Source organism: Anabrus simplex, chromosome 4 (assembly GCF_040414725.1).
Source record: "Anabrus simplex isolate iqAnaSimp1 chromosome 4, ASM4041472v1, whole genome shotgun sequence".
NCBI lineage: Eukaryota > Metazoa > Arthropoda > Insecta > Orthoptera > Tettigoniidae > Anabrus > Anabrus simplex.
In genome coordinates this window covers 245,695,559-245,709,370 of record NC_090268.1, presented here as the reverse complement: position 1 = coordinate 245,709,370, position 13,812 = coordinate 245,695,559, and the positions used below count along the sequence as shown (strand labels likewise).

Below are 13,812 nucleotides of genomic sequence, written 5' to 3'. Positions count from 1 at the left end.
TGGTGTTATAGGTAATCCGTGGAATGTACAGTTTTACGTGCGGCCCGGAACAGAGGTACTCGAATTTTCGGAAATTATTAACCAAGAACTGAACCAGTCAGCTTCCTAAGAAGCAAGCTGCAGCGTAAGTGAGCTATTGCGTCTTAAAAGACACCTAAATAGCGAATATTTTAATGGTTATTTTAAGCCGTACGATCCTCTCTTGAAAACGCACAATCTTTTAGGGGTTATTGTAAGATCCTGACCATATCAGAGGTTGGAAATGCTGGTCCTGGGATTGTTTCAGTAGATACAAAGACTCTATAGGAGCCCTACTAACACGATAGACCCAGCAAGCCAGAAGCGAATGCTTTCAAACCGAGTACTCTGATTGATTAAAAAGCCACGCAGTACTTTTAATCCTGAACTTCTACTGTAAAATCAGTACTATAAAAACCACCACTTTTACATTCATGATACAAAAAGATAAATTCAAGTAAGAAATATATATACATACGTATATACAGGAAAACAAATGAGGGGACACACAAGATAATGTAGCAAACAGTAACGGGATAGCTGAAGGGTACAATATGACACCAGGCTCAATGGCATCATTGCAAAATGTATATGAAGCAGATAAGATATATGCTTATAAGGAAAAGCTGACAGTATTCATTACTATGCAAGGTGTGATAAAGTGTCTAATCTTATGAAAAGAGACACTAATCAAATATATTGAATTAAGAAGAACAACAGTCTAATGGAGTCACTGTCATGGAACTCCACCCTTGTGTATCTTAAGTTGCATATCTAGATATATGTAAGAATCTAAGTAATATATACTGATGAATTTCCCTGTTTATTCCCCGGAGAACTGCCGTGTTTATTCCACGGAAATCAAGATTACTTCTTGTCATGGATCACTTTTTCCAAACTCAAGACTTTAAAAAAAAAAAAAAAAAAAAAAAAATATTATTGGATCTACATCCCGCTACCTGCTTTTACGGTTTTTGGAGATGCTGAGGTGCCGGAATTTAGTCCTGCAGGATTCCTTTATGTGCCAACAAGTCTACGACACAAGGCTGACGTATTTCAGTCCCTTCAAATACCACAGGACTGAGCCCGGATCGAACCTGTGAAATTGAGGTCAGAAGGCCAGTACCTCAACCGTCTGAGCTACTCAGCCTACTTTATAATGAACTGCTAGGGCAAACTACTTTGAACCTTTAAAGAGAAACAAATCCAGAACCAAGCAAAAATACAGTGACAACTCTATTTGAAAACGTACGGTCTAGAGAGAGCAATAACAGACAGAAAAGTATACTGAAATGTTACGATGTTCATCTCATCTCAGATATCCCGGGGTCAACTTTCTTTCTCGAACAGAATGATAAGCCTGAAAACCATTTATGAAATTTACACAGTACTTTACCTTTCCTACTGATGAGAAGAATTCTTCCAAGTCTCTAGCTCTAATCCTCTGCGACAACTGCATACAAAACACTGTTCTGGCATCACGTTCCTCAGGAGAGAGTTCATCAAGAGTCCTCCTAGAACAATCAACTTCCTTAAACGATTCTGTAATTGTAAAATTATAACAGAATAATAAAACATTATTGGATTAGTAGGTACAAAAGTTTTGCATACGTCTTGGAAAATCAGGATTGTTTCAGATTTTAGGGAAGAAATACTGTCCTGGCTAGTTTAGTGAATCATGGATTTGTTAGCACTAGCCCATATAAAATAAACAAACCGGGGTTGTCAATTCTTATCCATGTCCACAGCATCCCTGAACACCTTCCCAGCCTCAACCGCTTATAAGTGTCAAGGTAATTATTCGCAAGTTGAGTTTGTGTGTTTATTACAGATTGCGTCAACCCCTTATTAGTTCATAGATACTTCTGATATCTATTCACCTTATTTTGCAACAAAGTACTACATTTTATTTTCACGGAATATCGTATTCCATGTAGAATTCATGTGGCTGTGTACATGTTTTCTGTGTGGTCAGCAGTCGAAGCAATATGGCTTCCGCACTATAACACCCGAATGTAAACAAAGTAATTTAGCAGTGATATTGAGCGGATGCTCTTGCTTTGCGATGAAAGTGACAATTATTAGTCTGTATCGAATGAACAAGTTCACATATTCCTACTCTCTTTGGCTTGTATTCGCCATTTTCATGCACTGGAAGTTTGATTCCATTGACACTTTTCTGTGATGTTTTCATCTTGTTAGCAATTTCCTGCTGTGTACAGCAGTAAGTGCTGCCACAGCAGCAATTTTCCTAGATGAAATTTCTTTTCTCTTCCCCATAACCTCACTTTTTCTTTTGCAAGCTTAAAGATTTATCTTTATATTAAACACAATCAAGTTCACAGGCTTTATGATGTCTTGATAATGTAGCAAGAGGTAAGCAAAATGAAAACCAAGCCTATAGAGCGCATTCCCACCTTAAAATGCAGTACAGTAGTAATGGTATAATTCCGTCTCTTTCCATCTCCCATGTTTTGCGGGTAGCACTGTCCTTCCGTAATGCAGCGGGTTTGCCAAATATCCGTAAATCAGAATGTTATTGGTTAAAATGGGTGAATATCGTGTTATGTACAGAATTTCAAGGCGCATTTGATGCCGTTAACAAAAAACAAACAAAAAAGTAAAAAAAATTTAGTGTGAAAATGGTAATATAATGGTAAGTTATGCAAAATGCAAAATCTTCATCGCATAGTACTTATCATGTCATAACTCCTATTTTATATTCATTATTTTCCTAGTTTTTTTCACTGCAGATAAAGAAACATTTCAGCTCGATGTAGATAGGTTTATTTTGAAATTTAACTGATAACAAAATGTCGTATATGCGTTTATTTTCAGTCATGTTCAGGGATTTTTATGTGCAGGCACGAAAAAGTCAGTCGCTGGTCAGCGTCTTTCCTATTGAATTTGCATGGGGGATCAAAGCGAGGCAAATGGACTTCGGATATGGAAGTTTTTAAATCATACCTTAAGTCGTTATCTCGCTTATCTTTTAATTTATGACAGGGAGAACGTCTTCTTTGTTTACGTTTCACGAGTGACTTGGCTGGCTGGCTGGCCAGTAGGGATCGCCCAAACAGTGAGCATTTAAATCAATGAGCTGGATAACACAGGGGTTGTATGCCTGACATCAGCGCTCCCAGCAGAAGCGAGTTGATAAGGGGCAGCCATGTTAACGGTTGTCAAAACAAAGCGAATTGGTGCGAGAACATATGTTGAGGTGACAGCGAGATAGTGCATGCCAATTTAATTTTCGTAAGTTTTAAGTAGTGAAAAGATAGATTCTCGCTTTCAAGAATGCTACCCGTATACTCAGCGCACGACTGTACTAATCGGAGTAATAAAACCAAGGATATATTGTATTTTAAGTATAGTACGCGAACTTTTTCTTGAGCCCTGAATGGGAACTAGGGCTCAAGAAAAGGTTCGCGTAGAATAAGTATTACTGAATGATAGCCAAATTCCTTTTCGTAATTTGTTTGTAATTAAACCATTTTATTGTTTACACAGTGAAAGTACGGATAGCCACGGTAATTATTTGTCGGATTATGTTTCAATTTCCTTTAAAGAACAAGGTATTAACGGAACAATATGTTGTGAGGACGAAAAGAGGTAAATGGTATCACACTCAATACAGTCGCTTACGGCTCTGTACATTTCGAAGATACGTACATGTATGAAACAAATGACCAACGGCAATTGTTGGCAAATGCCGTTCCAACCCTATTTAATTTTTATTCACATTTACATACAAAGACAATGGAGCGCCCACCACCAAGGAAACATAACCATGAAAAAGTCCCCTATTTCGGTCAAATGTACACAAAGAATGGTAAATACAGTATTTTACTGCTATTTGTGAAATTTATGCAGCCTTTATTTTAGATGTCAGTTGGTTTGGTATTTAAAACTAGGTTACACTTCTTAATGGACAACTTTCAAGGTTACATTTCAGCTAGTAATCCCAGTATGATATGGTAATGGGAAAAACATGATATGCCCCCTGAAAATGAAAATCCACAGCCTGTTTCCAGTCATTCGACTGGGTCAGGAATGGAATGAAGCCCCCATCTAGCAGTGAGGATAGGAATTGTGCCGGCTGCTGAAGCCTGTCGCACTCCCCTGGACGACATGCCCCCTGTATAATAATAAATAATAAAATTAAACATTTATAGTGGTACTCACGGGCCACCTCTATGGTGTAGTGGTTAGCGTGAGTACCTGCCACACCCAAAAGCCCAGGTTCGATTACCGGCTCTGCCACAAAATTTGAAAAGGGGTACGAGGTCTGGAACGGGGTCCACTCAGCCTCGGGAGGCCAACTGAGTAGAGGTAGGTTCGACTCCCACTTCCGCCATCCTCGAAGGGGTTTTCCGTCGTTCCCCACTTCTCCAGGCAAACGCCGGAATGGTACCTAACTTAAGGCCACGGCCATTTCCTTCTCTCTTCCTTGTCTATCCCTTCTAATCTTATCATCCCCCCACAAGCCCCTATTCAGCATTGCAGGTGTGGTCGCCTGGGCAAGGTACTGACCCTTCTTCCCAGTTGTATCACCTGACCCAAAGTCTCATGCTCCAGAACACTGTCCTTGAGGTGGTAGAGGTAGGATCTCTCTGAGTCCGTAGCAAAAACCAACCCTGGAGGGTAAACAGGTTAAGAAAGAAAGACAGCACTCATGGGAATGCAATACTTTTAAAAATATGATCAGAATGAGATTGTAACCTATTGAAGATCCCTATCATGTCATAAATATTTATGTCCACAGTTTTTATTGTAATTTAGGCTTTACCACAACACCCAAGCAGGGTAACGCTCTTGTTCTGATTTCGAGGCCCATTCGTATGTCACTATGCGATTATTTTGAACTACCCTACAATCAATTGATTGTGATGTTGGCCTCGAGCCGCAATATTATGAAATGGCGGTATTCACAGTCTATGATTTTTAATGCTTTAAGCTTTCGGCAACGGTCTTTAATTCTCCCCATTGATTACAAAATGCGTATTTTCCTTCAAGGGCCATGCCCCCTTGCTTGTGTGACCACAGGAAACACGGCGGACATCCGTTCTATTAGCTTTACCCAGGCAGCGCTTCCGCCTCTCTATGTTATTCTAGCTCGTTGATTTAAATATACAGACAGTCGTGTGCAGTGGTGTTCATTTAATCAGTATTATGAGACTGATTAAATAAAGATCAGTGATAAATGTACAGTTCTTGAAGACAAGTGGATTGTGTTTGTTGTGTTTGTGTAGTCTGTGTAGTTGTGAGTTCGTGCTCGTACGGGGGGTTCTTAGTTCGAAGAAAAAGTGCAGAAGGATGTACAATGGATCATCAAATTAAAAAGAAACGTTCCGTAGGTAAACTCAGGGGAAAAAAACGCATTATTACAATGAGTGTCCTGGATTATTTTTTAAATGATGAATGTGAGTAGCACAGTCAGTGAAACAGCTAAAGCTACCGGTTGTTCCGAAAGAACAATCTTATGCTGTAAGGAAGGAACACACACAGGGTCCTTTGCAAACTCCCGCAAAAAAAAAAAAGAGGACAGCGGAAAGTGGCAAGGAAAATTAAATATGATGAAATTGTGCACAGTGAAGTGCGTCGGGTGGTTCACTCTCTCTTATTTGCTAACATACCACCGACATTGAACGTGATTTTGAGTCTGGTAAGTGGAGAAGATTATTTGCCACAATTTTCCAAAACTACGTTGTACCGCTTCTTACATGATATAGGCTTCCGTTATTTAAGACGGGGTAATAAAGCAGCTTTCACTGAAACCGATGAAATTATTAATTGAGGCACAGATATCTCGGGGAGGTTTGAGTGCACAAAATAAAGCTATAATTTACACAGATGAATCATGGGCAAACAGTGACAAAAGAATGGAAGGATACGACAGTGAAAAGGGCACGGCAGGCTGACAATGAAAGGGCGGGTTTGGGACTTGAGCCACCGAAAAGCCGAGGACCACAATTCGCCTTAGTCCACACGGTTAATGAACATGGTTTTGTTCCAAATGCTGAACTAACATTTAAATGTCACAAAAAGACGGCGGACGCCCACGAGGAAATGACTGGTGAAATTTATGAGAAGTGGTTTTCGGAACAAGTATTGCCGAACACTGCCGAAGGTGGCGTGATCATGCTGGATAATGCCACTTATCATTCCCGTAAGTTGGAACCTTTGCCGGTGTCTTCTTGGCGAAAAGATGACATAGTACAGTGGTTACGTAAAAAACAAGTATCTTTTGACGACGGGATGCTCAAGCGTTGCTGCACATCGCTTCTCAGCATAGGGCCCTGCATGATAAGCTGAGAATAGATGAAATGGCAAAAGCAGCAGGTCAGCAGATTCTACGTCTCCCACCTTATCACTGCGAGTTAAACCCTATTAAGATGGTGTGGTCCCAGGTGAGAAACTACACCCGGTATCATAACGTATCACTGAAGAAAAATGATATACAAAATTTAATAACCGCTGTGTATAAGAACATTACGGTGGACAATTGGGCAAATTAAATGAACGAAGTAAAGAAAAATGAAAGAGATTTGTGGAAAGCAGACGAATTACAGGATGATGAACAGTTTTTAATAAGACTTTCTTCATCCTCCGGATCATCCTCAAATTCATCTCGGGCCAATGACCTTCGATGTTAGGCCCCTTTAAACAACAAGTATCATCATCACCACATTCATCTCCCGAACCCAGTTCATCCAAAGCGGGAACATCAGGCCTTGCAAAAATGATAAAACGTGTACGTCCAATGTCTGAGAGCAACGACAGTGATTAAAGTATGTTGTATTTATTTTACCATCCTACAAATATCAATTTATGAATGAATGAATGAATGAATGAAGTTCAAATTACAAAATTACAAATGAAAAATGTGGAACTGTGACACCCTGTTTGAGTCACACTTGAGCGTGATCTTCACGAGTCGATTTCGCAACAGCATGCTCCATTTACACTGTACTGCAATTTAAGGTTGGAACCAGGGGTAGAAGAAAATAGAAATAATTCAGTAGCCAGCCTCTATTTATCAGGAGCCAGCACATTTGTTGCAAATATACATTATGACCACCACAGGTTAGACTAGGATCAAGCTACGTATTATTTTTGAAATGTGGCCTCAAGTAGTATAGTCTTAGTTCATATAAGAATGGAAATTTATATTTTAAACGATACTAACCCAAATAATCACCAGTTTCCTTCAAGGTCAGTGTCTTTTAAAATTATGCTACATGTGCCTGTTTGATTTCCCACCACTAACATTCAACTTGCTTAACAATGCAAACAAACCTTCAAAATCAGTGTAGGGTCTTTTTTTTTTTGCAGTATGATAAGATGCCATGAACAATGCATTCATATGTAGTAACATATTAGCATTCATTTTCTTGATGCACCTCGCTAAAAGTGCACATTCGGGATTTTGCATGAAACTTTCAGCCTCCTGCCGGCCCCGCGGTGTAGTGGTAACGTGCCTGCCTCTTACCCGGAAGCCCCGGGTTCGATTCCCAGCCAGGTTACGGATTTTGACCTGGATCTGAGGGCTGGTTCGAGGTCCACCCAGCTTCCATGATTACAATTGAGGAGCTATTTGAGGGTGAGATGGCAACCCCGGTCAAGAAAGCCAAGGATAACGGCCGAGAGGATTCATCGTACTGACCGCACGACACCTCATAATCTGCAGGCCTCTGGGCTGAGCAGCGGTCGCTTGGTAGGCCAAGGCCCTTTGGGGCTGTTATGCCATTTTTTTTTTTTTCAGCCTCCTGATATTTCGAGTGAGGATAGAATTTTTCGTATGTTTTAAACGTTTCCAGAACTGAAACGTCCAGTTCCAAGGTACGAAGAACAATTACAGAATTCAGACTTTGCCAAAAGCACAGAAAATATTTATTGCACATATTAGAATATATGAGCTACAGAAAAAAACGTTGAACACCACACGACTTGTTACTTTGTAAAGTAATGGGAAAGTACAACGATATGCTGGAAATCCGGATACACCTTTAGAATGTTTGTCGGCAATGCTACGGAAGTTACTGCATAGTTTACACTTCACAATTCCTTCTTCATAGCACAGCCACGGTAGTCGTCCAAGCTACGATTCTCTGCATTGTGTATCATTCTCATACTTCTCTGAATCAGTAACATTCAGCTTGCTTAACAATGTAACCAAACCTTCAAAATCAGTGTAGGGTCTGTTAATTTTTGCAATATGATAAGATGCAATGAACAATGCATTCATATGCTGTGACATATTAGCATTCATTTTCTTTACGTACTTCGCTGAAAGTGCTGAAATTTCCACGTATTTTTGATGTTTAATCTAGCATTGTCTTGAACACCATAAGTTTCACGCCGTCCTCAACTCTACAGTCGGCACTTCCATCAAGTGTTTTCTCAGATTCACTCCCTCTTGTATCACTTTGTGTTACATTTACGGGCCCTACTTACGAAGAAATCTGAAAGAGTACACTGTCTGTTACTCGCATCAGTCAATTTGTGCGGTTTTATTCCTTTCATTTTGCCAATTTTCTCAAGTATAGCACCGAAACGTAAAATACACCAGCGTTAAATGGCTTCCGAGTTTGCGGGCTTCGATGTCTGATGCTACGTTGCCAATTTTCCATAAACGCACAGGAATAAAAACAACCGTATTTATAAAGTGCAAACTGTTCAATACCAAAATGCTGTCATTAAATTAAAAGTATAAATATTGTTTGGTGAAAATACAAGAATTGATAAACACGTCATTCCATACGTTCTAAATGCAAAGAATGAATTCCACGGGAATTTATCAGCACTGCTTTGGCAGCAATAGTTGAGGAACGGCTAGTCACGGGAAGGATGGCGGTAATGTAGTGTTTGTGGAATTATTTAACGTAGTAGTTCTCTGGATTTCTCCACAACTCTGGTCTGATCTTTGTACTCGGCTACCGATAGCTGATCATCTGTAATAGAACTCGATGTGTTACGATATGTCCACATGACAGGATACTTGTTTGACGGGTTACAATGATATCTCCCATGACCGCTTGGCAGCTCCCGCGCAGAACTGAAACGTCCAGTTCCAAGGTACGAAGAGCAATTACAGAATTCAAGACTTTGCCAAAAGCACAGAAACTATTTATTGACATATTAGAATATATGAGCTACAGAAAAAAACGTGAAACACCACATGACTTGTTACTTTGTAAAGTAATGGAAAAGTACTTGTAAGGGAACTCCGGATTTCAAAAAATAAATTTTCAAAACCGAATTTGAAAATTCAGGCGCCAGGTAAAACTTTTCAGGCGTCATGGTGACTGGGCGCCCGGTATTTTTCGACCCCTGGTTGGAACGCTTTATAGGTTTACCACAGAAACATAATAAACACTGTAAACAGAATTTCAAAACATGTGCACTGCAAGTCTACACTAACACTATTTGGAGGGAAACTAACAACTGATGCCAATTGTGAAAAATACATTGATCTGTGAATTGCTTGAAGGGGAAATATTGTTTATCCAGATTAGATGGGATCGAAGTTAATCCCGAAACAAACTGATAATAGAATATTAGCTACTAATCTACACAAACCTTTATTTTGACACTAACAAGAATTTAAAAAACACTTTTTTGGCACAAAAAATTAATACAGTGAGTACTGTACTCACTTCTATTTACTGAAATAGTGTACTAGTTTTGTTTCAAATTTGGATGGTGTTTGAATACAGTACGATCGCATAGATGTTTTACCAACATCAGTTCAGCTGGAGTTCTTTCTGTCTGACGATTCAGATAAACCCCTAGTTTTTCCACTTGTGCTCCTGCCTCCGCATGAGGCATTACTTTTTCCTCTAATATGTCACTTTTGTTTTCCAATTCACCATCAACGTCCTCCTCTATCACAGGCAGCAATTATTTCCACATCGGTCATCACGCCATAACCAGCATCACGGTCATTCTGCGACCAGGCATTTTCGTCACTATCGTCTACATCTGAACAATCAAGGATGTTTACAAGTATTTCGAAGAATTCAGACGTGTCAACAACTTCAGAAACTTAAGAGGCAGAATCCCAAACAGCAGACCATATTGTTTTCCAACACTTCTTAACATAGTTCAGTAACATGATCCCAAAAAGATTCAACCATAAAAATGGCATGACTGATATTTACCAATTTCAATACAGAATCACACCAATTTCTCCCTTTCATTCAATTAACTTGTCCAGCAGCAAAAACAAGAAAGTGGTTGTTTCGATGGACAAAATGTTGGAGGCACTAAAGTGAACTACTGAAAAACATAGCTGCAAAATATGGTGTAGGGACTAAAGCTATGTCAGACTGGAAGAACAACCAAAGAGAAATTTAAGACTTTTGCTTCAAAATGATTAAAGACGGTTTGCAGAACAGCAGTACAGAAAAGAAAGTAAGAAATTTATCCCTAAATACCGCACCATTCGTTTGGTTCAGTGAAAAACGAGCGCATGGTGTTCCAATATCCGGAAACAAAGATCACATCAGGCAAGAAAATGCAGAGGAAATAGGTTTTACAGAGTACTATTCAAGCTCAGTGACAAATATATTAAGCAGCCTTAATGAACTTCCATGTAAGTTCAATTACTCAAAATATTTTCTCACACTATTTATGTTCTAGAATGTTTACTGAAATTTGCATGCACTCTTTGTTTATCTGGATATCAGGTCTTAAGAGTTGTTACTACAGGGCATCATTGACGTACATTGGAGGTTTTATAATACATCAAATGCAGAAGGAAATGCAGTGTAAATCAGTTGATCAGCAAGAGTAAAATTAGTTCCCTACTGAGATATTTAATTTACATAAGAGATGCATCAGATAAGCCACGTTACCCAACTGAAGATTTAGTGTGGATAATAACCATTATTTTCCAATCAGTGTGGATAATAACCATTATTTTCCAATTCTCGTTTAACACTCCCGGCACTAAGAGCCATACGCCATTTCATTTCATTTTTTTCCAATTCTTGTGTGAAGTTGCTAAGTTTGAGTCTACCAGAGTGTGTGAAACTTTGACATTGTTTGTACTGACAAAATTCCCTTTACTAATGTGTACCTCATCTTCCGACAGCAATCATAATGAGCAGTTAAGCAAGCCGATTTGTAAAATACCAATCCCTATCTTTCTTCAAAAAATTGCTTGCGAAACAACAGAACGATCTGAACATGTGAAGTACTAAATGGAAAACCTTTAAATCTGAAGATATTAAGAGTTAAAGCCACCTGCAGCAGATGGAAGACAGTGAGGGACATCCTTGCAGCACTCTGAGGTAAATAGTAGAGGATTGTAACACTACTGCATGTACAGGATCCCGTCTGAAGTGACAAGGCATTATAAGCATAGCAGACGGCGATGCCTGTATCAAGATCAACAGTGGTCACAATTATGTTAAACATAATTAACATTAACACCATTATTTGAACTCTAGACTAAACAAATTCACAGGCTGTTCTGAAAGTTTAAGGAGGTTCGATATGCCAATATCAATCTCCTTTCTAAAATCAATAGAGACAAATGCCAATAGAGGGAATGAAAAAAAGCAAAGGCACTCAACATCTTTTGTCTATAGACTTGGTGGCCTGTTACGGTCTCTAGCAGCTACTTCCTTGGTCTTCCCAAATTTCTTCAACATCTCAAAGCTTTAGTAAGTTTAGGTAGCCTGTTACAGCAGAATGTAACAAGTCTCCACTGATCCCAATACTGTACATGCTGGACTAACAGAATAATTTGTAGTCCTTTTCAATAAAAAAAAATCTAGTGGCTACAGTATGGTAAGGAATTGTTATTAGTCAATTATACACGATATGCACAATATACTGCAATGTGAACAACAGAGATAAACTTCTGAAAATGGTGAAAGAATCCATACTTACAGACCAAGAGGTGGAGATCCTTTCTTAAATGGAAATTTATCCCTTGCACGAGGTAAGACAATTGGAGATAATGATCTCTTCTTTTTATCCTTCTCTCTTTCTCTTTCCTTTTCTTTTTCCCTTTCCTTTTCTTTATCTTTTCGGCGGTGTTCCTTTTCCTTGCTGCGTCTTCGTTCCCTCTCGTGACCTCGAGATCTTTCTCTGCTGCGCCTCCTTTCTCTCTCACGATGTCGATCACGTTCATTACGATGTCGGTCTTTCTCACGTGATTTACTTCGATGTTTGTCCTTGTCACGTGATTTACTTCGATGCCTGTCTTTTTCTCGCGATCTGCTCCGATGTCGCTCCTTCTCACGAGATCTGCTTCTATGACGGTCCCTATCATGAGAGCGACTACGACTGCGATGTTTACTTTTCCTGATACAAAGACAAATATGATTAGTAAAATAACACAAAGAATAGCCAGCTAAGAAAAAATGTTTTTAATACCACATGTGTCTCAGATCAGTATCTCCTCAAATAAAGAGTATCTCAAATTGAAACTAGAAACAACAATATTTTGGAGGCTCAAAGGTTTTATTTTGCACATTAATTCACCCTAGCCAAGTCGAACAGCAATGAGCATCAGCAGTCTACCTGTACGCAAGAATATTCTCACGAGCTATGTCACCTCCATACTCACCAAGTAACATTATTATTTCACTGCAATGTACTGAACAGTATTCTACAACAAACAGAATAACAGCCATCACTCACTTATTCTCACAGCTTTAATGGTAATTTAAATTAAGGACGTTGAATCTTTCCTCAGGTTGCATCGTTTGAAAGAAATAACAAGCATTAGAATTACTCACCCAAATGACCGGTGGGTACTAGAGGTTCCATTTTCACGATGTGTGGTCACCTTGCCGCCTGACATGTCATCCTACGAAACAGCAGCACACAAAGTTGGTAACCCACCGCAACGCAACCAGGCATCAGGCAGAAGAGGGAAGAAGGAAGAAAAAAACACCAGTATTCCATTAATATCTGACTTCATTCATTATTTCATTCAATCATTAACTGTTTTAAAAAAATGGTTGCTTCCTCTTCTCATCCCAGGTTTGTTGGGTCAGCCTGCTAAACAATTCAAAAGATGCAGATGTTGAATGTACCTTCGCTGGCCTAGATCCTTAAAGTAAGACTTCTAGAATGGATAGAAGGAAATGGATGTGTTCAAATGTCATCCTAACTACACCTCTCCTTACTTACCTCCTACATCATTCGAGTCGTCCTGCCCAGCCAAATAAGGTATCATCCTTACTTTCTGCAAAGATACAGCTCATGAAAGAATGCATAGCTAATGAGAAAGTGAATTTAGGCATGAATATTCAATTTGGAAGAAAATATTTGGGATAAGAACCAAATCTAGACCAATGCCATTAGTCAATGCCAGTTTAGAAATGAAGTCTAATAAAACTAAGAGATTTTTCATCACTACTTCTACTTGCCAGTGCCACCTAAAGGCTAAATTATAGTTTGTTAGGAAGGAAGCCGTACTTTCCAGTGTCGACTTGGTTAAGAGCAACTTAAAAGGTTTTCAGTCTGTCTAACATACAAGTTAAATACAAGTAATACACTGTAATATACCTGTAAAAATACAAGTATTACACTGTAATATACCTGTAAAAAACATTATTACACAAGGAAATACACACTATTAAACAAAGAATGACGTTTCACTCTTGGAAAAAAAAAAAAAAAGGCAGTAAACGCTGGAGTAGATACAAAGGAGGACATCATTAAGATAAGTTCCAGATTTTATGTTCATTATTATTAAACACAAATAAACAAATATTCTAAATATATGAGTGTGACTTGATAGAATCTGATGTTCTTTCAAGAAAAAACATG

General features: G+C 38.9%; 1 protein-coding gene across 6 annotated transcripts in view; it reads right to left on the bottom strand.

Annotated features, from left to right (window-relative positions):
- Positions 1–13,812, bottom strand: part of Caper (RNA-binding protein 39-like protein Caper) — a 356,013-nt gene that overhangs the window by 160,377 nt on the left and 181,824 nt on the right. For 4 of the 6 annotated variants that reach the window (XM_067145480.1, XM_067145484.1, XM_067145481.1 and 1 more), the window contains 3 exons: positions 12,774–12,844; positions 11,920–12,336; positions 1,415–1,532 (listed from right to left, as the gene is read on the bottom strand). In XM_067145480.1, the coding sequence (XP_067001581.1) occupies positions 1,415–1,532; positions 11,920–12,336; positions 12,774–12,844 (606 nt within the window). Of the gene's footprint in view, positions 1–1,414; positions 1,533–11,919; positions 12,337–12,773; positions 13,039–13,170; positions 13,226–13,812 lie in introns of all 6 variants that reach the window. The other 2 variants (XM_067145486.1, XM_067145482.1) reach the window with 2 other exon arrangements.